This window comes from Oncorhynchus gorbuscha, linkage group LG15, assembly GCF_021184085.1.
Source record: "Oncorhynchus gorbuscha isolate QuinsamMale2020 ecotype Even-year linkage group LG15, OgorEven_v1.0, whole genome shotgun sequence".
NCBI lineage: Eukaryota > Metazoa > Chordata > Actinopteri > Salmoniformes > Salmonidae > Oncorhynchus > Oncorhynchus gorbuscha.
In genome coordinates, this window is record NC_060187.1 from 42,135,663 (window position 1) to 42,162,883 (window position 27,221).

Genomic DNA, 27,221 nt, shown 5'->3' on the forward strand with positions numbered 1-27,221 from the left:
GCCTCCCTTCCGCTGGCGCCTCCCTTCCGCTGGCGCCTCCCTTCCGCTGGCGCCTCCCTTCCGCTGGCGTCTCCCTTCCGCTGGCGTCTCCCTTCCGCTGGCGTCTCCCTTCCGCTGGCGTCTCCCTTCCGCTGGCGCCTCCCTTCCGCTGGCGCCTCCCTTCCGCTGGCGCCTCCCTTCCGCTGGCGTCTCCCTTCCGCTGGCGCCTCCCTTCCGCTGGCGCCTCCCTTCCGCTGGCGCCTCCCTTCCGCTGGCGCCTCCCTTCCGCTGGCGTCTCCCTTCCGCTGGCGTCTCCCTTCCGCTGGCGCCTCCCTTCCGCTGGCGCCTCCCTTCCGCTGGCGTCTCCCTTCCGCTGGTGCCTCCCTTCCGCTGGCGCCTCCCTTCCGCTGGCGTCTCCCTTCCACTGGTGTACTGTTATTTTTCTTTTTGTCATCTGGTGGTCAAAGCAAGTGTGAAAACAGTCTGAACAACCCCTCCCTCTGTCTCCCTCTCTGTCTGTCTCCCTCTTCCTCTGTCTCCCCCCCTCTCTCTGCCTCCCTCCCTCTGTCTCCCTCTCTCTGTCTCTGCCTCCCTCCATCCCTCTCTGTCTCCCTCTCTCTGTCTCTGCCTCTCTCCCTCCCTCCCTCGGTCTCCCCCTCTCCCTCTGTCTCCCTCCCTCTCTCCCTCTGCCTCACTCCCTCCCTCTGTCTCCCTCTCTCTGCCTCTCTCCCTATCTCTCCCTCTCTCTGCCCCTCCCTCTCCCTCTCTCTCTCTCTCTCTCTCTCTCTCTCTCTCTCTCTCTCTCTCTCTCTCTCTCTAATTAACATAAACACATTTAGCATCTCCTGGCTTCCCCACATAGCCTACAAGTCTAATAAATCAATTTAATATAGCCTACACCTTCATAATAAATCTGTTATTTAGTTTAGACCGGTCTAAAGAAGCATGAAATGAAGAAAATGTAGTCTATTTCAGAAGAACAGAATAGCATAATCTGAGTTGTCCTTATGTTAGGTCCTGATCTGGCAATGCGCACATGGCAGTAGGCTATAAGTGTGAATGTTCCATTAGCGGAAAACACCATTATCATAAGTGACTGTAAATGTAATTATGCATTTAATGCTTTTATTATAAAGATGCATTTTTTATGGTGAAAATGATCTTCCCCAAACGTGAAACTCATGCGCTGCTTATGTATGCCAGTTAGTCTCTACACCCCTTGTAAAGTGGATTAACGTGCTTAATTTTAAGAAGTTATTTGGCCACTTTAGTTGTGATACAAACCTTATTAAAGCATACAGGCCTTTGGACTAGGCTAGGAATAAGGGGGGAAATAAGGCATATTTTCTTATGCTGGGCATTATTCACAAGTGATAGGCTAATATTGTCCCCCATCAGACTATTCCTGATTGAATCTTGTCTTTACATATACTAAATAGCACTTAAATAGCGAATGGAGGACGCTTTTCCCCGTGGTTTATTTTCATGCCAGCCAGGTAGGCTATACTCCTGTTGTAAATATAAGCAATGAGCTTAATATTAGGCAAGTTGAGAAATAAATATAGCAGGCCTAGCCTATAGAAAGCTGATGGGATCCTCCTCTTTTTGGTAGAGGCCATCACTCTGTTTTCTCGCGCAATTGCATAGCCTATAGAAATATTGCGCAAAATGAGCTCATGGGCTCTCATGAAGTGTTTGATTCGATTTTCGAAGACATTTACATTGATGTCAGAGTGATTAGAGGTACAATTGAGTGCTGAGTACTGAGCATTTAGCAAGTTTGGTAGACTACTAATGACCAGCAGCAGCATCAGTGCTTGGAGAAGCCTAATTACTGTGACTAAACGGTTACATGGAAGTTTACTGCCTTCTCGACTCGTGACCTCCAGTGTTGTGGTAATATGGTCATTGCAACAGCCCTAGTCCGGACCGGCCTTGACTTGGCCCAAACATAGACATCCATGATTGTTTCAGATTTGGTCCAGTCCGAATCTGAACCAATCATAGACGTCTATGTTTTACAAGTATGTAGAGCACAGTACAGTACAGTAGAGTACATACAGTAAAGTCAAGTAAAAAGAAAACACAGAAGTTCTGTACTTTACCTTGGAAATAATGGATGAAGCAGAGCTGAGTTCCTTTGTGGAGTTAATTTTTCTAAGGTAATGTACAGAATGGAGGTGTTTATCCTGCTTATACCACAGTTGCCAAAGAATACAATACTAAAGCACACATTTCTCGGTTGATATAAAAATAAATAATTTATATTAAAAATTTTATGGCGTCGGGCTGAACAATGCCATTTATCTGTAACTGTATTCATGCCTTTTGTGCCTTATTGCTTAAGTACAGTACACAGTAGAGCACACTGAAGATGAGTACACTATAATGTACTGTATTGTACTGTACTGTACTGTACAATACTGTACATTACTGTACTCTGCTCTACCATACTCTACAGTGCTGTGCCGTACTTTGATGTCCAAACTTAGACATCTATGATGTAAAATATAGACATCTATGATTGGTTCAGATTTGGTCCTTCAGCATAACGTTTCTTACAGGTTTCCTCATTGTTCTATTTAAAGTCATGTTCTCAAATTGTTCGGAGAACATTAAGAAACAACGTTCTTCTTTGGGAATTTCATTACTTCAACATAACGTTTCCTACATGTTTCGTCATTGTTCTATTTAAAGTCATGTTCTCAAATTGTTCGGAGAACATTAAGAAACAACATTCTTCTTTGGGAATTTCATTACTTCAACATAACGTTTCCTACATGTTTCGTCATTGTTCTATTTAAAGTCATGTTCTCAAATTGTTCAGAGAGTGTTAACTAACAACATTCTTCTGTGGGAATTTCAATACTTCAGCATAACATTTCCTTCAGGTTTCCTCACTTTGCTTTTTAGGAATTTCAGTGCTTTAGCACTGTGACATTTAAAGAACATACATTATTTCAAAACATACATTCCGTTCTCAACTTCATCAAAGCTCCTCTATTTGTTAAGTGTGTTCAGGTGTTTTGTCCACAGCCACTAATTGACCACACCTGATCTTAATGAGTACTTGTTTCCTTTGAAGTAGGGTCTGTTTGAATAGACTAAAATGAACAGTTTTGTATGAGTTTAAAAAAAACACAGCATGCTAGCCCCATCCTGGTGGCACAGTGGACTAATTCCATGGATAGCAAACAGAAGATCATAGGTTTGAATCTCACTGATGCTGTGCACAATTAAAAATATGTGTTTGCATGATTAATGCAGAAGAAAATGTATTTCTACGTGTCCTTTTTGTGCTTGGAGTTCAAAAACCACTAAACAAAAATATAGATATAAAGTGTTGGTTTCATGAGCTGAAATAAAAAGATCCCAGAAATGTTCCATACGCACAAAAAGCTTGTGCACACATTTCTTTAATCCCTGTTAGTGAGCATTTCTCCTTTGCTCATCCATTCACCTGACAGTTGTGGCATATCAATAAGCTGATTAAACAGCATGATCATTACAGATGCACCTTGTGTTGGGGTCAATAAAAAAAACACAAAAAATGTGCAGTTTTGTCACACTACGCAATGCCACAGATGTCTCAAGTTTTGAGGGAGCCTGAAATTGGCATGCTGACTACAGGAATGTCCACCAGAGCTGTTGTCAGAGAATTGAATGTTAATCTCTCTACCATAAGATAATTTTAGAGAAATTGGCAGTTTGTCCAACCAGCATCCCAACCACAGACCACATATAACCACGCCAGCCCAGGATCTCTAACATCCGGCCTCTTCACCTGTGGGATCATATGAGACCAGCCACCTTGACAGCTGATAAAACTGGGGGTTTGCAACTGAAGAATTTCTAATTGCTATTCATCCAAAAGTGAAAATGCTTCCCCCTATCCCAAAGAAGTTAATGGATAAATCCCGGTTTCAACTGTACCGGGTAGATGGCATACAGCATGTATGGCGTTGTGTGGGTAAGCGGTTTGCCCCATGAACTTTGTGAACAGTGCCCCATGATGGTGGTGAGGTTATGGTATGGGCGGCACAAGCCATGGACAACACAATTGCATTTTATTGATTGCAATTTGAATGCACAGAGATACTGTGATGAGATCCTGGAGCCTACTGTCATGCCATTTATCCGCCACCATCATATCAAGTTTCAGCATGATAATGCATGGCCCCATGTCGCAAGGATCTGTACTCAATTCCTGGTAGCTGAAAATGTCCCAGTTATTCCATGGCCTGCATACTCACCAAACATGTCACCCATTGAGCATGTGTGGGATGCTCTGGATTGACGTGTATGGCAGTGTGTTCCAGTTCCCGCCAATATGCAGCAACTTCAAACAACCATTGAAAAGGAGTGGGACAACATTCCAAATGCCACAATCAGCCTGATCAACTCTATGCGAAGGAGATGTGCCGCGCTGCATGAGGAAAATGGTGGTCACACCAGATACTGATTGGTTGTCTTATCCACGCCCCTACCGTACCTCTTTTTTTAATAAGATATCTGTGACCCACAGATTCATATCTGTATTCCCAGTCATTTGAAAACCATAGATTAGGGCCCAATGCATTCATTTAAATTGACAGATTTTCTTATATGAACTGTAACTCAGTAAAATCTTTGAAATTGTTACATGTTGGGTTTATATTTTTGTTCAGTGTCATCAACCCAAAACTAAGCTTGCAGTGTTATTAAAAGTCTTATTAAAAATGTTGTGAAAGTTGTAAAAAGTTATTAAAAAACCTCCAAATAACCTTACATTGCAATCAAAACATTCACAGCATTTAGAAAATGTTCTCAGAATGTTATTTAATTACCTTCAAATAACCTATAATTTCCATTCTCAGAAAGTTAATATAACCTCCATGCAATCTAAAAATGTAGGTTCCCAGAACAGGCTAAATGTTCACTTCTGTTAGAGCATTCCACCGGCCAGGAAACTTATGGCTTCGTTCCCAGAGCTAATGGGAACCTGTTAGAGGAATTTAACTCCTATATGTTCATTAACCAATTAATTTATAACAAAGCAAAACAACTGTCTGTTTCTAAGAATTTGTAAGGTTCTTATTTGCATAAAATAGACAAAGATCAGTCTCAAAATGAATCAATATCATTTATTCCCAAGAGCTCGGAACATAATCACATGTACATTAGTTTATATATCACAGATAGCGTCATGTCGTATGAAATGTCCCTCCTCCTCTTGGACAATGACAAAGCTGCTCTTCAATTCAATTCTAACACATACACATTGCTTATACATTTACATTACATTTAAGTCATTTAGCAGACGCTCTTATCCAGAGCGACTTACAAATCTTCTGCTACCATATGTTACACTATCTACTGCACGCCCAATGGTTTCTCCCCTCCCTGGTTGGGGACCAGACATCTTTCCTGTTGTTAGTTTCACTGTGATCACGAGTTGTCTGTTGACCCTTCCTCTTGGCTTTATGTGCCAACATATTCTTCAACAGACAGCAGATAACTCAGAGTTATAACTCTACGCCAAATGTATACATTTAGTCATTATTGATAAAAATCCTTCAACAGAAACCAAAACATACATTCTGTAAGGGTTTTCCTTAGGTGAAGTAGAGGCGGACCAAAATGCAGCGTGGTGGTTATTCATGTTCTTTATTTTATAAAGAAACTACACATGAGATAACTTACAAAAACAACAAACGTGCGAAAACCTAAAACAGTCCCATCTGGTACAAAGACAGGAACAAGGACAATCACCCACAAAACCCAACACCAAACAGGCTACCTAAATATGGTTCCCAATCATTGACAATGACGAACACCTGCCTCTGATTGAGAACCATATCAGGCCAAACATAGAACTAGACAAACTAGATATGTAACATAGAATGCCCACCCAGCACACACCGTGACCAACCAAAACATAGAAACATACAAAGCAAACTATGGTCAGGGTGTGACACATTCCCACAACTTCCAAAGAACCAAATGTGCTCGCTGGGGTGTGGTTTGTTACTTTTTGAAAGCTTTTGTTTGGCATACATTAAGTGAATTCCGTTAATGTGGAATTGCCCTGACCTCTCTTCTCCCTGCACGGTAAAATCATAATGAATACTAATGAAAGTCAGTGGGTGAGAGGGACTGTAGGAGACACGTTTAGTACTGAAGATGCTGTATTATCTGGGGAGTCAGATCATTTAAGTGCATATCCACTCAGCACAATGCTATGGGCTGAATGCAGTATTATACTGGAAGTGTTAGAGGATTCCAGTATTTGGCGTATAGTAACAGAACATCACTGAGCTGCCTATATCTGACATAGTTGTTAGGATGGTGTTTCTTTGGCCTCATGTCCTGTAGTCCCTCATGTCCTGTAGTGCCTCATGTTCTGTTGTGTCTCATGTCCTGTTGTGCCTCATGTCCTGTAGTCCCTCATGTCCTGTAGTGCCTCATGTTCTGTTGTGTCTCATGTCCTGTTGTGCCATATGTCCTGTAGTCCCTCATGTCCTGTAGTGCTTCATGTCCTGTTGTGCCTCATGTCCTGTAGTGCCTCATGTCCTGTAGTGCCTCATGTCCTGTAGTGCCTCATGTCCTGTTGTGCCTCATGTCCTGTAGTGCCTCATGTTCTGTTGTGTCTCATGTCCTGTTGTGCCATATGTCCTGTAGTCCCTCATGTCCTGTAGTGCCTCATGTCCTGTTGTGCCTCATGTCCTGGTGTGCCTCATGTCCTGGTGTGCCTCATGTCCTGTTGTGCCTCATGTCCTGTTGTGCCTCATGTCCTGTAGTGCTTCATGTCCTGTTGTGCCTCATGTCCTGTTGTGCCTCATGTCCTGTTGTGCCTCATGTCCTGTTGTGCCTCATGTCCTGTAGTGCCTCATGTCCTGTAGTGCCTCATGTCCTGTAGTGCCTCATGTCCTGTAGTGCCTCATGTCCTGTAGTGCCTCATGTCCTGTTGTGCCTCATGTCCTGTTGTGCCTCATGTCCTGTTGTGCCTCATGTCCTGTAGTGCTTGCACAGAGAGACAAAATGATAGGCCATCTCAAATGGATTCATAAGATCCAGGATAACGAGTTGCGTGTTTGGCACCAAGGTACGAGATGGAACTTGTCGACAGACAGCAGAATCTGACATTCAAGTGCATCAAATCATAGGCAGTTGGCACAATAAAAAGGACACTTTTCACAAATCAGAGAAATGCCTTCAACATCAGGAAGGACAGTATCTATTTAGAAGATAGATGAGAAGGCCGAAAGCCCAAATACGTATAAGTTAGGCTAATTATTGAGGAGTGCAACCAATAAATTGAGATATTTATTTGCTCCTGTCCCTAACCAGTGACTGTTGCAGCATCTCACTTCTGTTAGAGATTATGGAAAAAATGAAAATAAGACAGAAGAGAATGAATGAGAAAGCCATATATATTTCATTCTTGATTAAATGTTGTAGAGTAGGGGTGACAAACGTGGAGGGCCTAGTGTCTGCAGGTTTTTGTTTTTTCCCTTCAGTTAAGCCCTAGACAACCAGGTGTGGGGAGTTCCTTACTAATTAGTGACCTTTATTCATCAATCAAGTACAAGGGAGGAGCAAAAACCCGCTGACACTCGGCCCTATGTGGATTGATTTTGACACCTGTGCTGTAGAGATTGCGATAAGATAACTTATCTTACCAATGAGGTTGTACAGCATCGGTCCACTCATTAGGACTAACCCACCCTAGCCTCGTGCTCCTATTCCCTGAAATGCCAAGCCCTGCTCTTGGGGCCTTGCCAGAGAGACATGCCCTGCCGTGCCCTGTCCTGCCTAGCCTAGCCGGTCTGCTTGCTTGCTCAGGCTTACATAAAGCATTTCTGCTAAATGCTGTGCTTATTACACAACCAGGGAATAGGCAGGGAAATATAGGCCAGGGGGGGTGAGTGCTGGCTGGCTTATGTCACCTGGGAGGATGCTAGTCGTGCACTCAACCGCCTGGACCACGGTGGCCGGACAGGGGAACTCTGTTTCCTCTACATCGGGGGTGTCAAACTCATTCCACGGAGGGCTGAATGTCTGCGGGTTTTCGTTTTTTTCCATTCAATTAAGACCTAGATAACCAGGTGAGGGGAGTTCCTTACTAATTAGTGACTTTAATTCATCAATCAATTACAGGGGTGGAGCGAAAACCCGCAGACAGTTGGCCCTCCGTGGAATGAGTTTGACACGTGCTCTACATTAACCAGTCTTATTAGCTGGCGCTGGGCCAAGAAGAGGCTAAGCACAGATCATGCTGATGCAACACTCACCGACATGTGAGCATTTTGCTTTTCAGTTCACTATACACGTCAGCTACTACAAGCGACTGAAATGACTGCATGCAATAGGCTATATTACCCACTTTCATATAAACACTGGCCCTGTCCGAATACCTATATTTGTATCCTAAATAGTAGGTTGTTTGAGTATGCGGAATAAATCAAGTTTAAAAGTATGCGACATTTCGAAAATCAAGTATAGTTTAAATGCGGCAGGGTAGCCTAGTGGTTAGAGCGTTGGACTAGTAACCGGAAAGTTGCGAGTTCAAACCCCCGAGCTGACAAGGTACAAATCTGTCGTTCTGCCCCTGAACAGGCAGTTAACCCACTGTTCCCAGGCCGTCATTGAAAATAAGAATGTGTTCTTAACTGACTTGCCTGGTTAAATAAAGGTAAAAAAATAAAAAAAATACTAACTTCTGCTTTGACAACAGCTAATCAGTTCGATCAACAAATAGCGGGAAGCAACGGAATCACGAGTGACCCGTTCTCAGCATGCGAAAATATAATTTTTAATAGTATGCAACATTTCGAAAATCATTTCTGAAAACAGTCTTAAAAAAAGAATGTTTTACCCAAAGTGGATTTCTGTTATCTCATTGAAAAGTGTTTCTTGTTCTCATGGGCTTCGTCATAGCCTTTTAACTAAATACTAAACCATGTTCAGATTTGGAAATGAAAATGAGCTATTATCAGGTTGGTTAATGATTTGCCAGTCTGTTGAATTTGGAAGAATCCACCAGCACTGGGCCCCGCCCAACCTACTCAGCCAACCAGAAGCTTCTAATGCGTCACGACCGTGGCATACTGCATACTGTTTACTAAACAGTATGTGCTAAATAGTATTTGACGATGGGTAAATAGTATGCAGTTTAAGTATGTAGTACGCTAGTATGGGTATTCGGAAACGGGTAGTATGTTCCCCTTCTCATTAAAATGTTTTCTTCCGTTCTCATTTTCTGCTCTTTCTTCACAGTTCCAGACCTCTTCAAGAGGAATTGACTAGAAATGCTGATCTAATTCTCTCTAAGTATGTGGAAGATGAGCTCCCAACTGTCCTCTGTACCTAATACCTCCCATTTGTCCAATTATTCTGAATTTATCATGTCCATTTTCCTTCTTCCACACTCTAGCCTACATTCAGTAGTCATCCAACCCATCTTATTGCGTTATTAGGTTGTAATTGCACTCAAGGGGGACACCCAACCCACTGGGCACAAACTGATTAAATCAATGTTGTTTCAACTTGATCTGTCAATATGTTGTGACATTGAATCACTGTGGAAAACACATTGGATTTGAAAAAGTCAAAGCAACTGTTGTTTTGAAGGTAAAATCATCATCATTATGGTAACCAATTTTCAACAAAAGACCACATTTGTATAAAATATGTTCAATTTTTGCCTTTGAAACAACGTCGGATTTTCAACATAATATCCACTATAAAAAAACAATAGACTGGGCAGCACCTCACATCCTACTGTAGAGTTGATATAGCTACAGCTATCTCTTCGGTCTCCCATCCATGGTTTTAATCAAGCCCTGCATAGCTTTGATATTTGTCACTGAAATCTCCACTTAATAGATTCACTGTTGCTATTGAAGTAATTCCAAAGAGTCGGTTAAAAACTTCTTGAGGCTAGGGGTATTTTTTTGAAATATTTAACTTTCATACATTCACAAGGGCAATACACCAAATTAAAGCGTAACTTTTTTTACATCTACCCATCGTGTCCGATTTCAAAAAGGCTTTACAACGAAAGCACACCATATGATTATGTTGGGTCAGAGCCTAGTCACAAAAAAAGATACAGCCATTTTCCAGCCAAAGAGAGGAGTCACAAAAAGCAGAAATAGAGATAAAATGAATCACTAACCTTTGATGATCTTCATCAGATGGCACTCATAGGACTTCATGTTACACAATACATGTATGTTTTGTTCGATAATGTGCATATTTGGAAATTATAGGTTATTTGGAGGTAATTCAATAACGTTCTGTAAACATTATAACATTGCTAGCTGTTTGAAGCTGGTGGAGCAAAACCAAACTTTTGTTTTGGTCAACCAGCTTCAAACAGCTATAAAATATATTTCACAGTGATTTTACGGGACTTTGAGCAAACTGGAAACCGCACATCCTGAGGCCACATTTGTTGTAGCTGGGGATATTATTAATAAAGGAAATCTTAGGAAAGTTTTCCTGAAATCTCCTGTGCCACATGGGGAGAGAAGACGCTTGAACAATGTTATTCTGCCTATTCTGTGGTGGTTACAAGGCCCACCCCCGCCTGCCCTACAGCAAATCAGATCACTCCTGGGATATGTTCCGAGGCGCCTCTGGAATATCATTGACGTCTTCACTATCTCTGTCACTGGTTTCATCATCAAGTGCATAGAGGATGTTGTTCCTACAGTGACGATTAAAGCATGTCCAAACCAAAAAAAACGTGGTAATTGGCAGCTTTCGAGCAAAAATAAAAGCGTTACCACCCCATTTAACCAGGACAAGGTGACTTGGAACATGGACGAGTACAAACAGACCAGCTACAACCTCTGTAAGTCAATCAAAGCAGCAAAAATATATTAACGGGGCAATGTGCAGTCACAATTCAGTGGCTCAGACACAATACATGTGGCAGGGACTATAACAGACTATGAAGAGGAAACCAGCTATGTCGCAGACACCGATGCCTCACTCCCAGACAAACTTAACACATTCTTTGCCAGCTTCAAGGAAAACAACACAGAGCCACCATCGTGGGCCCCCACTGCTCAAGAGGACTACGACTTCCCGATTATAGGACTTTCAAGCATGGCTGCCAGCCCGGACGGCATACCAAACTGTGTCCCCAGTGCATAATGCAGGCTAGCTGGCTGGAGTGTTTACGGACATATTCAACCTATCCCTATATCAGTCTGTTGTCCCCTCTTACTTCAAGATGTCCAGCATTTTTCATGTACCCAAGCAAGCTAAGGTAACTAAACTATGTGAGAATGCTATTCATTGACTACAGCTCAGTGTTCAACACCATAGTGCCCTCAAAGCTCATCAATAAGCTAAGGACCCTGGGACTAAACACCTCCCTCTGCAACTGGATCCTGGACTTCCTGATGGGCCGCCCCCAGGTGGTAAGGGTAGGTGACAACATACCCGCCACGCTGATCCTCAACACAGGGGCCCCTCGGGTGCGTGCTCAGTCCCCTCCTGTATTCCCTGTTCACTCATGACTGCACGGCCAGACACGACTCCAATACCATCATTTGCCAATGACACCGCAGTGGTAGGCCTGATCACTGTCAACAATGAGTCAGCCTATATGGAGAAGGTCAGAGACCTGGCCCTGTGGTGCCAGGACAACAACCTCTCTCTCAACGTGATCAAGACAAAGGAGATGATTGTGGACTACAGCAAAAAGATGACCGAGCACACCCCCATTCCCATCGACGGGGCTGCAGTGGAGCAAGTTGGGAACTTCAAGTTCCTTAGTGTTTACATCACCAACAAACTAACATGGTCCAAGCACACCAAGACAGTCGTGAAGAGGGTACGACAAAACCTATTCCCCCCAGGAGACTGAAAAGATTTGTCATGGGTCCTCAGATCCTCAAAAGTTTATACAGCTGCACCATTGAGAGAATTCTGACTGGTTGCATCACTGCCTGGTATGGCAACTGCTCGGCCTCCGACCGCAAGGCACTACAAAGGGTAGTGAGAACGGCCCAGTACATCACTGGGGCCAAGCTTCCTGCCATGCAGGACCTCTATACCAGGCAGTTTCAGAGGAAGGCCCTAAAAGGGGTCAAAGACTCCAGCCACCCTAGTCATAGACTGTTCTCTCTGTTCCCATAGCAACGATAAAAACATTCCCTAACCAGAAACCGTGGATTGATGGCAGCATTCGCGTGAAACTGAAAGCGCGAACCACTGCTTTTAATCAGGGCAAGGTGTCTGGCAACATGACTGAATACAAACAGTGCAGCTATTTCCTCCGCAAGGCTATTAAACAAGCTAAGCGTCAGTACAGAGACAAAGTGGATTCTCAATTCAATGGCTCAGACACGAGGCATGTGGCAGGGTCTACAGTCAATCACGGACTACAAGATGAAATCCAGCCCAGTCACGGACCAGGATGTCTTGCTCCCAGGCAGACTAAATAACTTTTTTGCCCGCTTTGAGGACAATACAGTGCCACTGACACGGCCTGCAATGGAAACATGCGGTCTCTCCTTCACTGCAGCCGAGGTGAGTAAGACATTTAAACGTGTTAACCCTCGCAAGGCTGCAGGCCCAGACGGCAACCCCAGCCGCGCCCTCAGAGCATGCGCAGATTAGCTGGCCGGTGTGTTTACGGACATATTCAATCAATCCCTATACCAGTCTGCTGTTCCCACATGCTTCAAGAGGGCCACCATTGTTCCTGTTCCCAAGAAAGCTAAGGTAACTGAGCTAAACGACTACCGCCCCGTAGCACTCACTTCCGTCATCATGAAGTGCTTTGAGAGACTAGTCAAGGACCATATCACCTCCACCCTACCTGACACCCTAGACCCACTCCAATTTGCTTACCGCCCAAATAGGTCCACAGACGATGCAATCTCAACCACACTGCACACTGCCCTAACCCACATGGACAAGAGGAATACCTATGTGAGAATGCTGTTCATCGACTACAGCTCGGCATTCAACACCATAGTACCCTCCAAGCTCGTCATCAAGCTCGAGACCCTGGGTCTCGACCCCGCCCTGTGCAACTGGGTACTGGACTTCCTGACGGGCCGCCCCTAGGTGGTGAGGGTAGGCAACAACATCTCCTCCCCGCTGATCCTCAACACGGGGCCCCACAAGGGTGCGTTCTGAGCCCTCTCCTGTACTCCCTGTTCACCCACGACTGCGTGGCCACGCACGCCTCCAACTCAATCATCAAGTTTGCGGACGACACAACAGTGGTAGGCTTGATTACCAACAACGACGAGACGGCCTACAGGGAGGAGGTGAGGGCCCTCGGAGTGTGGTGTCAGGAAAATAACCTCACACTCAACGTCAACAAAACTAAGGAGATGATTGTGGACTTCAGGAAACAGCAGAGGGAACACCCCCCTATCCACATCGATGGAACAGTAGTGGAGAGGGTAGCTAGTTTTAAGTTCCTCGGCATACACATCACAGACAAACTGAATTGGTCCACTCACACTGACAGCGTCGTGAAGAAGGCGCAGCAGCGCCTATTCAACCTCAGGAGGCTGAAGAAATTTGGCTTGTCGCCAAAAGCACTCACAAACTTCTACAGATGCACAATCGAGAGCATCCTGGTGGGCTGTATCACCGCCTGGTACGCCAACTGCTCCGCCCTCAACCGTAAGGCTCTCCAGAGGGTAGTGAGGACTGCACAACGCATCACCGGGGGCAAACTACCTGCCCTCCAGGACACCTACACCACCCGTTGTTACAGGAAGGCCATAAAGATCATCAAGAACATCAACCACCCGAACCACTGCCTGTTCACCCCACTATCATCCAGAAGGCGAGGTCAGTACAGGTGCATCAAAGCTGGGACCGAGAGACTGAAAAACAGCTTCTATCTCAAGGCCATCAGACTGTTAAACAGCCACCACTAACATTGAGTGGCTGCTGCCAACACACTGTCATTGACACTGACCCAACTCCAGCCATTTTAATAATGGGAATTGATGGGAAATGATGTAAATATATCACTAGCCACTTTAAACAATGCTACCTTATATAATGTTACTTACCCTACATTATTCATCTCATATGCATATGTATATACTGTACTCTACATCATTGACTGCATCCTTATGTAACACATGTATCACTAGCCACTTTAACTATGCCACTTTGTTTACTTTGTCTACACACTCATCTCATATGTATATACTGTACTCGATACCATCTACTGTATGCTGCTCTGTACCATCACTCATCCATATATCCTTATGTACATGTTCCTTATCCCCTTACACTGTGTATAAGACAGTAGTTTTGGAATTGTTAGTTAGATTACTTGTTGGTTATCACTGCATTGTCGGAACCAGAAGCACAAGCATTTCGCTACACTCGCATTTAACATCTGCTAACCATGTGTATGTGACAAATAATATTTGATTTGATTTGATTTACCTCTCTGCTACAAGCGGTACAGGAGCACCAAGTCTAGGTCCAAGAGGCTTCTAAACAGCTTCTACCTCCAAGCCATAAGACTCCTGAACATCTAGTCAAATGGCTACCCAGACTGTTTGCAGTGTAACCCCCCCAACCCCTCTACACTTTAATACCTACATGTACATACTAACTCAAATAACAGGTGCCCCCGCACATTGACTCTGTATCGGTACCCCCCCTGTATATAGTCTCGCTATTGTTATTTTACTGCTGCTCTTTAATTACTTGTTACCTTTATCTCTTTTTCTTATCCGTATTTTTGAAACTGCATTGTTGGTTAGGCGCTCGTAAGTAAGCATTTCACTGTAAGGTCTGTATTCGGCGCATGTGACTAATAACATTTTTGATTTAAATCGCCCCGTAGCACTTACCTCTGTTATCATGAAGTGCTTTGAGAGGCTGGTCAAGGACCATATCACCTCTACCTTGCCCGACATGTTAGACCCACTACATTTTGCATACCTCCCCAACAAGTCCAAGGGCGACACATTCGCCATTGCACTGCACATTACCCTATTCCAACTAGACAATAGGAATACCTATGTGAGGATGCTGTTCATCAACTAGAGCTCTGCTTTCAACACCATAGTGCCCACCAAGCTTGTTTCTAAGCTCAGTGTTCTGAACCCTTCGCTGTGCAACTGGGTCCTAGACTTCCTGATGGGTTAACCCCAAGTGGTGAGGGTAGGCAACAACATCTCTGCTATGCTGATCCTCAACACGGAACCCCCCAAGGGGTGTGTGCTCAGCCCCCTCCTGTACTCCCTGTTTACCCATTACTGTGTGGCTACGCACTACTCCCAACTCAATCATCAAGTTAGCTGAAGACACGACATTGGTAGGCCTGATTACCAATAATGACGAGACAGCCTAAAGGGAGGAGGTTAGAGCCCTGGCGGAGTGATGCCAGGAAAATAACCTGTCCCTCAACATCAAAAAACAAGGGAGGACTACAGGAGACAGAGGAGGCTGCACGACCCCATCCACAACGACGGCGTTGCAGTGGAGAGGGTCAAAAGCTTAATGTTTCTTGGCATGCACATCACTGAGGACCTGAAATGGTTCCACCACACCAACACTGTGGTGAAGAAGGCGCAACAGCGCCTCTACAACCTCAGGCGGCTGAAGAAATTTGGCATGGCCCCTAAGACTCTCGCAAACTTCTGTAGATGCACCATTGAGAGCATTCTGTTGGTGTGCTTAACAAGTCACAAGTTGCATGGACTCACTCTGTGTGCAATAATAGTGTTTAACATAATTTTTTAATGACTACCTCACCTCTGTACCCCACACATACAATTATCCAAACGTTCCTCAGTCAAGCAGTGAATTTCAAACACAGATTCAACAACAAAGACCAGGGAAGTTTTCCAATGCCTCACAAAGATGGGCACCTATTGGTAGATGGGTAAAAAGAAGGAAAGCAGACATTGAATATCCCTTTGAGCACGGTAAAAGTTATTAATTACACTTTGGAGGGTGTATCAATACACCCAGTCACTACAAAGATACAGATTCAGTTGCAGGAGAGGAACTAAACCGCTCAGGGATATCACCAGGAGGCCAATGGTGACTTTAAATAGTTACAACGTTTAATGGCTGCGATAGGAGAAAAACTGAGGCTGGATCAAAAACATGGTAGTTACTCCACAATACTAACCTAATTGACAATGTGAAAAGAAGGAAGCATGTACAGTATAAGGGGCGGCAGCGTAGCCTAGTGGTTAGAGCGTTGGACTAGTAACCGGAAGGTTGTGAGTTCAAACCCCCGAGCTGACAAGGTACAAATCTGTCGTTCTGCCCCTGAACAGGCAGTTAACCCACTGTTCCCAGGCCGCCATTGAAAATAAGAATATGTTCTTAACTGACTGGTTAAATAAAGGTAAAAAAAAAATATATATATATATATATTCTAAGACATGCACAAGGCACTAAATTAATACTGCAAAAATATGTCAAAGCAATTTACTTTTTGTCCTGAATTCAAAGTGTTATGTTTGGGGCAAATCCAATACAACACATTACTGAGTACCACTCTACATATTTTCAAGCATAGTGGTGGCTGCATCATGTTATGGTTATGCTTGTAATTGTTAAGGACTTGGGGGGGGGGGTCATGATACAAAAGAAAAGGAATGCGCAATTTGACAGAGCTTGAAGAATGTTGAAAATAATAATGGCACATGTTGCACAATCCAGGTGTGCAAAGCTGTTATAGGCTGACCCAGAAATAGGGTTGGGCGGTACCTTACCAGGGTATACGGTATTACTGGAAGTGCACTCAATCGCCACTATTTGTTTTCAAATAAAATCAGATTAAATTGAATTGGTCACATATACATGGTTAGTAAATGTAAATGTAGCAGATGTTAATGCGAGTGTAACGAAATGTTTGTGCTTCTAGTTCCGACCATGCAGTAATATCAAACAAGTAATCTAACAATTTCACAACAACTACCTTATACACAAAAGTGTAAAGGAATGATTAAGAATATGTACATATAAATATATGGATGAGCGATGGCCGAATGGCATAGGCAAGATGCAGTAGATGGTAAGAGTACAGTATATACATATGAGATGAGTAATGTAGGGTATGTGAACATTATATAAAGTTGCATTGTTTAAGTGACTAGTGATACATTTATTACATCCAAATGTTAATTATAAAAGGGGCTAGAGATTGAGTCTATATGTTGGCAGAAACCACTCAATGTTAGTGATGGCTGTTTAACAGTCTGATGGCCTTGAGATAGAAGCTGTTTTTCAGTCTCTCGGTCCCAGCTTTGATGCACCTGTACTGATCTCGCCTTCTGGATGATAGCGGGGTGAGCAGGCAGTGGCTCGGGTGGTTGTCCTTGATGAACTTTTTGGCCTTCCTGTGACATCGGGTGGTGTAGGTGTCCTGGAGGGCAGGTAGTTTGCCCCCGGTGATGCGTTGTGCAATCCTCACTACAAATTGGAGTGGGTCTAGGGTGTCAGGTAGGGTGGAGGTGATGTGATCCTTGACTAGTTTCTCAAAGCACTTCATGATGACGGAAGTGAGTGCTACGGGGCGATAGTCATTTAGCTAAGTTACCTTAGCTATCTTGGGAACAGGAACAATGGTGGCCCTCTTGAAGCATGTGGGAACAGTAGACTGGAATAGGGATTGATTGAATATGTCCGTAAACATACCAACCAGCTGGTCAGTGCATGCTCTGAGGACGCGGCTAGGGATGCCGTCTGGGCCAGCAACCTTGCGAGGGTTAACACGTTTAAATGTTTTACTCACTTTGGCTGCGGTGAAGGAGAGCCCGCATGTTTTGGTAGTGGGCCGTGTCAGTGGCACTGTATTGTCCTCACAGCAAGCAAAGACGTTGTTTAGTTTGTCTGGGAGCAAGACATCGGTGTACGCGACGGGGCTGGTTTTCTTTTTGTAGTCCGTGATTGACTGTAGAACCTGCCACATATGTCTCGCGTCTGAGCCGTTGAATTGCGACTCTACTTTGTCTCTATACTGACACTTAGCTTGCTCGATTGCCTTGCGGAGGGAATAGCTATACTGTTTGTATTCGGTCATGTTTCCGGTCGCCTTGCCAAGATTAAAAGCAGTGGTTCGCGTTTTCAGTTTTGCACAAATGCTGCTATCAATCCACGGTTTCTGGTTGGGGAAGGATTTAATAGTCACCGTGGGTACCACATCACCGATGCACTTGCTAATAAACTCGCTCACCGAATCAGCGTATACATCAATGTTATTGTCCGATGCTATCCGGAACATATCCCAGTCCACGTGATCGAAGCAATCTTGAAGCGTGGAATCAGATTGGTCGGACCAGCATTGAACAGACCTGAGCTGGGCGTTTCCTGTTTTAGTTTCTATCTATAGGCTGGGAGCAACAAAATGGAGTCGTGGTCAGATTTACCGAAAGGAGGGCGAGAGAGGGTTTGTATGTGTTGCATAAATTAGAGTAGCAATGATCCAGAGTGTTGCCAGCCCGGGTCACGCATTCGATATGCTGATAAAATTTAGGGAGCCTTGTTTTCAGAAGAAACCTGGTGGCTGTACCAACTCTGATAACGTATCCCGAGTGAGCCATGTTTCCATGAAGCAAAGAATGTTACAATATCTGATGTCTCTCTGGAAGGCAACCCTTGCTCCAATTTCGTATACCTTTGTTGTCAAGAGACTGGACATTGGTGAATAGTATACTTGGGAGCGGTGGGCGGAAGACCGCTCCGTCTGCCTCTTCTGCGGCGTCGTTGTTTTGGGTCGCCTACTGGGATCCGATCCATTGTCCTGGGTGGTGTTCCAAACAGAGGATCCGCTTCGGGAAAGTTGTATTCCTGGTCGTAATGTTGGTAAGTTGATGTTGCTCTTATATCCAATAGTTCCTCCAGGCTGTATGTAATAAGACTTAAGATTTCCTGGGGTAACAGTGTAAGAAATAATCCGTAAAAAAACAAAATACTGCACATTTTTCTAAGAACGCGAAGCGAGGCGTCCATCTCTTTTTATTTTTAATGCACCAAACAATTTAGGGAACAGGGATCTTGATCTAGCAGGGGTTTGAATTTCTCTAGTCTGGGTACCAGTTTTTTTGGCTAACATTCCACTCCTTGCCACTCTATGTCATTGCCAAAGAGACTGGCCTTTCGGCAATCTCAATGATTAATATGCAGCTGGATTTACAGTGGAGTTGCTCAATGGTTGTTGAAAATATCATTAATATTTTGAATTACAACATGTGGAGCCTCAAAAACAAAAATGTAGCTATTAGCTAGGCAAGCTATTGTATTTTGAGACTTAAAATCAAAGCAAAGGAGGTTTTGTGGTTGGAATTGCAGTATGTATTTTGTTTGAGAATGTAGACTAGTGGTGGGGAGTCTACTTCAAAATATTCGATTCCGCGACTCCTTGCCCTTCAACTCCCATTTCTGGGTGTCAACCTTCTCCTGAGATTCAGTATTTTTGCAATGGAGGAGACTAGTTGCTGTAGTCTACTTCGAGAACACAAACTCTCACATCTTTCACAGCAAAGAAAGAGAGAGCTAGCAACTCCAACCACAGGAGTCGTGCACCACTAATTTAAACTTCCGCTAGCATCTTTTGACTGACTGGTTTTGTCGGGAAAAACAAAAAACATGTGCTTAATGTGTGCTTAGCAACCAGATACCAACTGTTCTGTGGAGAGAAAAAAAGTTATAGAGTTCCAATATTTGGATAATTGTTGTGATTGGAGGATACGTTGTGAGGCTTATCGAATTAGGATCAACCCCTCTGTTTACCTCGATCTCATTATTTATAGAATGTTGGCAATGACAAGGAGTGGCAAGGATTGGATGACAATGCCTCCATCCACAGAGCATGAGTGATCCCTGAATGGTTTGATGAGCATGAAAACAATGTGAACCATATGCCATGGCCATCACCAGATCTCAACCCAATTGAACACTTATATGGGAGATTCTGGAGTGGTGCCTGAGACGGTGTTTTCCACCACCATCAACAAAACACCAAATTGTGGAATTTCTTGTGGAAGAATGGTGTTGCATCCCCCCAGTAGAGTTCCAGACACTTGTAGAATCTGTGACAAGGCGCATTTAATTTGTTCTGGGTTGTGGCCCAACATGCTATTAAGACACTTTATGTTGCCGTTTCCTTTACTTTGGCAATTAACTGTAAATCAGAGGCATTCGCTGTGAGTGCATCAGTACGGCTTTCTCATCGTCTGGGTTTGGCCGGGGTAGGCCGTCATTGTAAATAGGAATTTGTTCTTAACTGACTTGCTTAGTTTAAAAAAAACATTTAAATAAAAAATATATATAAAAATTGTGTGGAAGACACAACCTCTAAAAATACAAACTGTGTTTTTGACGGATGTGCCGAGGAGGAGAATTTCCCATTCTCATGACTAAGGGAGGAATGTCTTGGGCATTTTCTGTGACGTTTGGCAGAGTAACAAGACAGAAGGCAGAGTTGATTGAAAGAGATTAAACTTGGGTTCAATTTGTTGAGTAACAGGTTTGTCTGGTTGACACACGTGCCCAGGATATTATTGTTCCACACAGAAGAGCATCCATGTGACCTTTCTTCAATTATTAGAGTCATCCATTGTAGCAGGTTGCCAACCAAGGAGTGATGAAAGACCCAGTTCCTGCCCATGAAACACCTGGCCTATATATTTTACATTCAGCGGATTGTTGACAATTTCCGCATTTGACCTGCTTGTTTGGTGCTATAAATGGCATTAGCCAAAAAACATAGTTGCATAGAAGCCACCATTCTAATTAGAGATGCCACTGCTATATTGACAGTCGGAACAACGGGCTCCATTTTCTCTCTCTATTGTTGTTGACAAGTTGCCCAACCCAGGAAGTAGAGAACTTATGTTATTCACATACTGCTGTGCTGCTTCCTGTATAAATATAGGCAAGGCCTGGGGGTTTGGGCTGTTGTATCGTCCCATCAGAGTACACATTAATTGATGTCTGTTTATTTCCTGTCCTAGGATATGTTCTGGTCAAGCCAGAGATCAAAAATCAAATTTCCTACAGACTTCATCCCGCTGGGCAAAAACTGGTTGAATCAACATTGTTTCCATGTTATTTCGATGCCAAAAAATCTATGTGATGATGTTGAATCAACATGGGAAACTGACTGGATTTGCAAAAAGTCATTCGTGTAAGGGATCTCGTCTTTATTCCGCCTAACGTTGAACCTAAATGCAGTGACAAGGAGAGCTTTTTTGTTGTTGATTTCACGTTGAATTCATTAGTTGTAAACCCAAGCAAATGCAAAATCAAAACTAGACGCTGAACTGACGTCTGTGCCCAGTGGGATGGTTGTTTGACGTTGTATATGTTGTTTGTGTATGGCTCATCGGAAGGGATCCTAGCTTTAAAGTTCTAAGTCTGTATGAATGCATGAGGTCATGTGGTTTAACGGAACAGTTCTGGGTCATCCCACAAAATGAGTCCCTTTAGGGTAGTTCAACTTGGTAAAAAAAAAAAACATTCACTTCATTTTAACATTTTTCACGACGAACACGTTCTACTTAATGAAAAAAAACATGTTTTCCCATTTTAAGAGCTTAAATAAAGAATGGATTATAGTAAGTGCCTATTAAAGGGGAATAAATTCCGGAAATTTGTCTATGTGCCTGTCTGTCACAGTGCGCACCTCTCTCACTCAGGGAGAGTGGAGGCAGAGCTAGAGCCTGCTATGTCACAAGGTTATGTTACTGCAACGCTAGGTAGAACTTTGTGGAATAATGCAAATCTACGGGAAAATGTTGTCACAGCGATCATACTAAATTCTGGAAGCCCAATCGGTTGTGAGATATGGCATATGCATTTTATGTGATAAATGTCACAATTTTGAACTTTTGTGAGATCTGTGCCTAACACGGAGGAAACAGCAGCCCACAGCAGCTTACTGCTCATGGGACAACACACACACGAGGGAACTCCTCATAAACACAACACACTAGGAAGTGTTCAAAATGCATCAGACTTTAGCACATCACCCAACACAACACGCCTTTTACTATATTGTCAGAAGCACCATCAGAATGTTGGTAGAAGCCTATTTCATTTCTCTCTTTCCAATGCATTTATCTGGAAACCAAGCAGATATGCTGTGCGCTAAAGATGGCATTGTAGACACACAAATACATTAAATGATAATTGTCGAATCTAATCAGAAACATTGTACTCGCAGTCTTTATCTCCTAAGTGGTGTTGCTGTTTTTTGTTCTAATATTTGAATATATTGCTCAAAAGCTATAAGGGGAGGTGACAGAGGTGCGTACTGTGATAGACCGTCCAATGGTAAGTCAAGAAGGTTTAGGGCACTTAGACAAATTTCCAAAATATGCAATTATTCCTCTTTAAGTGCCAAATAAAGTAGCAGGGTTGACTGTAACAGGGTTGACAAGTTCATCTTAAATCAGCCATAAATCCCCTTGTGATAGGGGGAGTGGACCTTTGTTGTATGCAACAGGGAAGGGCAATTGAATGCAAGCTTCACAAAAATGTTAAAACATTTCCAGCTATCTATGGGTAACAGGATTGAGGTGTTCTGCTATCTATGGGTAACAGGATTGAGGTGTTCTGTTCGACCCACTCAATTTTCCACCACAAAACACCAGAAAATTGCCAAAAAGAGTAGAACCAACTCACCTGCTTTTACGCTATGATTTAACTATTAGATGTGCAATGTTTATTTTGATCATTATAATAAAAATGAATAGTTTCACCGGTGGCGTGTATTCATGGATGCCAAGGGAAGCCGGACTTCCCCCCCAAAAATTTTTTAGCAGGAAAAACGTTTTTTAAACATTTGAAATAATTTATCTTTCGTCTCTCAGTGTTTCATAAATTTCATTCAATTCGCAATAGGCTGAATGTATCTCACCGGAGACAGCATCCGAGCGAGCAAAACAGCACCTCTCTGTCTCTGTATGTGTAGAGCATCTATTTCGATCTTCAGAAATGACTTTGTCGAAGCAACAAAATAACTAGGGCTTTACAGGGATGGTGAAAACCTGGAGAAACTTTGGGGTTAAGTGGGTTAAACTCTTCCAAGAAGTTACAAAGACTGCACAGAGGGACATGCTGAATTCTGACACATTACCAAGTCTTTATTAATATAAACATGATGTATTGAATTGTCAATGCGGTCTCTACATTAAATAGCACTTCATTAAATATACAGGCTTTTAAAATTCAATATTGGTGCACAATCTCTACTTAAAATACCAAAGGGACTCAAAACGGACTCATTTCGTGGAACGACCCTTCTATTTCCATCCCATTCTTACTCCCTATCTGACCCTCCACTATTCTTAGGTTTAGATGAATGATTCTGGACTGCTAAAAAGCATTTGTCTCCTTTATTATTCAACATGAAAACTGGTACACAGAAAGAGAGAGCCTCACAGTGGAATGTATGACAGTACATCCCCCTTTATAAAATCAGAATGAAATAGTCGGATTGGGATACAATCCTATGAGGCCTTTTCGTAGGTCTATGTGACCAAAATGTTGCATTTTGTAAGTAAATATATGAATTTGAAGATAATTCTATTTGAAGTGAAGCATACACAATGTCTCACTTTATTGCAAAATTCCATTTCTGGAAGCTTTCCCTGGAGAAGGGAAGTTAAAAGTCTAAATTAGAGCCTGTTCCGACATGGGCTTAGTGTCAGGTTGGAGATAAAATAGCTTCCAGGGCCTCTTTTGTCTGTTTGATGGGAAAGCTCAGTGGAGTTTGAATGAAATACTTCACAGCAGAGGGCTGGTGGAACGTTTTTGGTGGGAAACATGGTGTACTGTTGATTTGTCATTCTTTGCTCGTTTCAGGCTTCAGGCTATGAAGAAACCGTTACAAAGAACACAGTTGTTAAAGATTTTGGAGGTCAATAATTTAGTGTATTTTCCATGCTTGATTGACCCTTGTCTCCTCTAGTCGGTCTACACTGGGTCATGTAGCAGCGCAAATCAGATTAACCATTGACAAATTGTCAGTTAACCAACAAGGCAGTGCTCTCTCCCACTAGCTCTGTCTCTCTCTCTGAAATAAGTAAATGACTGGTTCCTCTTGTCTCTTTTTCCCACAGAGTGTGCCCATCTGCTGCTGGCCCACAATGCACCAGTGAAGGTGAAGAACGCTCAGGGATGGAGTCCCCTCGCCGAAGCCATCAGCTACGGAGAGCGACAAATGAGTAAGCAACTACTCCCCGACTCATATACTGGCACTATTGTCACTGTACTGAGACCATAAATCCTGACCAGAATTGTTCCCCCTATTATAGAAGGGGGTGGGTGGGCCTAGCCAACACACCAATGTCTATTGCCTTCCTAATGAAAAGTATTTGGCCTCAGTTGGTTTCCATGAAGGATTTTGGTATCAGAAGTGCATCTTTTCTTGAGGGCCCCACCTGTGTGGGAGAGAAAACAACAAGTAGGGGGAAACACTGTGCCACTTCCGATCAACAGATGCTTTGTGCTTTCCTCCACATGGCTCTCAGAGTGGGCACCAAGCCGTCCTCTTTGTCTGTCAGAGAGGTGGAAATTCCTCAAGGATCTCAGGCTTTTGTGTTCAGATGAAAAAAAGAATACATTAGAAAATACAAGCCACTCTCTCTGCCCTGTGTGTCCCACAGGCATGACCTGGCAGTGTTACAGTGCCTGCAGAAAGTATTCGTACACCTTGACTTATTCCACATTTGGTTGTGTTACAGCCTGAATTTTTATCAGCCATCTGAGTCTGAGTCTTTCTGGGTAAGTCTCTAAGACCTTTCCACACCTGGATTGTGCAACATTTGTCCATTATTATTTTCAAAATTCTTCCAGCTCTGTCAAATTGGCTGTTGATTATTGCTAGACAACACTTTTCAGGTCTTGCCTTAGATTTTCAAGTAAATTTAAGTCAAAACTGTAACTTGGCCACTCAGGAAAAGGTACTGTCTTATTGGTAAGCAACTCCAGTGTAGATTTAGCCTTGTGTATTAGGTTATTGTACTGCTGAAAGGTCAATTCATCTCCCAGTGTCTGGTGGAAAGCAGACTGAACCAGGTTTTCCTCTGGGTTTTTGCCTGTGCTTAGCTCCATTCCATTTATTTTTTATCCAGAAAATCTCCCCTGTCCTTAACAATTATAAGCATATCCATAACATGATGCAGCCACCACTAGGCTAGAAAATATGGAGCGTGGTACTCAGTAATGTGTTGTATTGGATTTGCTCCAAACACAACACTTTGTATTCAGGACTAAAAGTTAATTGCTTTGCCATATTTTTTGTAGTACTACTTTAGTGCCTTGTTGCAAACAGGATACATGTTTTGGGACTTTTCTATTCTCCATAGGCTTCCTTCTTTTCACTCTGTCGAAAAGGCTAGTATTGTGGAGTAATTACAATGTTTTTGATCAGTTCTTAGTTTTCTCCTATCACAGCCATTAAACTCTGTAAATGTTTTAAAGTCACCATTGGCCTCATGGTGAAATCCCTAAGCGGTTTCCTTCCTCTCCGGCAACTGAGTTAGGTAGGACGCCTGTATCGTCGTAGTGACTGGGTGTATGTATACAGTTCTGGGCGACTTTAACCTCCCCACGTCTACCTTTGACTCATTCCTCTCTGCCTCCTTCTTTCCACTCCTCTCCTCTTTTGACCTCACCCTCTCACCTTCCCCCCCTACTCACAAGGCAGACAATACGCTCGACCTCATCTTTACTAGATGCTGTTCTTCCACTAACCTCATTGCAACTCCCCTCCAAGTCTCCGACCACTACCTTGTATCCTTTTCCCTCTCGCTCTCATCCAACACTTCCCACACTGCCCCTACTCGGATGGTATCGCGCCGTCCCAACCTTCGCTCTCTCTCCCCCGCTACTCTCTCCTCTTCCATCCTATCATCTCTTCCCTCTGCTCAAACCTTCTCCAACCTATCTCCTGATTCTGCCTCCTCAACCCTCCTCTCCTCCCTTTCTGCATCCTTTGACTCTCTATGTCCCCTATCTTCCAGGCCGGCTCGGTCCTCCCTCCCGCTCCGTGGCTTGACGACTCAATGCGAGCTCACAGAACAGGGCTCCGGAAGGCCGAGCGGAAATGGAGGAAAACTCGCCTCCCTGCGGACCTGGCATCCTTTCACTCCCTCCTCTCTACATTTTCCTCCTCTGTCTCTGCTGCTAAAGCCACTTTCTACCACTCTAAATTCCAAGCATCTGCCTCTAACCCTAGGAAGCTCTTTGCCACATTCTCCTCCCTCCTGAATCCTCCTCCCCCCCCCCCCTTCCCTCTCTGCAGATGACTTCGTCAACCATTTTGAAAAGAAGATCGACGACATCCGATCCTCGTTTGCTAAGTCAAACAACACCGCTGGTTCTGCTCACACTGCCCTACCCTGTGCTCTGACCTCTTTCTCCCTCTCTCTCCAGATGAAATCTCGCGTCTTGTGACGGCCGGCCGCCCAACAACCTGCCCGCTCGACCCTATCCCCTCCTCTCTTCTCCAGACCATTTCCGGAGACCTTCTCCCTTACCTCACCTCGCTCATCAACTTATCCCTGACCGCTGGCTACGTCCCTTCCGTCTTCAAGAGAGCGAGAGTTGCACCCCTTCTGAAAAAACCTACACTCGATCCCTCCGATGTCAACAACTACAGACCAGTATCCCTTCTTTCTTTTCTCTCCAAAACTCTTGAATGTGCCGTCCTTGGTCAGCTCTCCCGCTATCTCTCTCAGAATGACCTTCTTGATCCAAATCAGTCAGGTTTCAAGACTAGTCATTCAACTGAGACTGCTCTTCTCTGTATCACGGAGGCGCTCCGCACCGCTAAAGCTAACTCTCTCTCCTCTGCTCTCATCCTTCTAGACCTATCGGCTGCCTTCGATACTGTGAACCATCAGATCCTCCTCTCCACCCTCTCCGAGTTGGGCATCTCCGGCGCGGCCCACGCTTGGATTGCGTCCTACCTGACAGGTCGCTCCTACCAGGTGGCGTGGCGAGAATCTGTCTCCTCACCACGCGCTCTCACCACTGGTGTCCCCCAGGGCTCTGTTCTAGGCCCTCTCCTATTCTCGCTATACACCAAGTCACTTGGCTCTGTCATAACCTCACATGGTCTCTCCTATCATTGCTATGCAGACGACACACAATTAATCTTCTCCTTTCCCCCTTCTGATGACCAGGTGGCGAATCGCATCTCTGCATGTCTGGCAGACATATCAGTGTGGATGACGGATCACCACCTCAAGCTGAACTTCGGCAAGACGGAGCTGCTCTTCCTCCCG

At 43.9% G+C, this 27,221-nt stretch overlaps 1 protein-coding gene across 1 annotated transcript in view; it reads left to right on the forward strand.

Moving 5' to 3' along the window:
• Positions 1 to 27,221, forward strand: part of LOC123997162 (ankyrin repeat domain-containing protein 13C-like) — an 87,913-nt gene that overhangs the window by 19,218 nt on the left and 41,474 nt on the right. Inside the window, exon 3 of the mRNA XM_046301276.1 lies at positions 24,051 to 24,155. Coding sequence (XP_046157232.1) covers positions 24,051 to 24,155 — 105 coding nt within the window. The remainder of the gene's footprint in view (positions 1 to 24,050; positions 24,156 to 27,221) is intronic.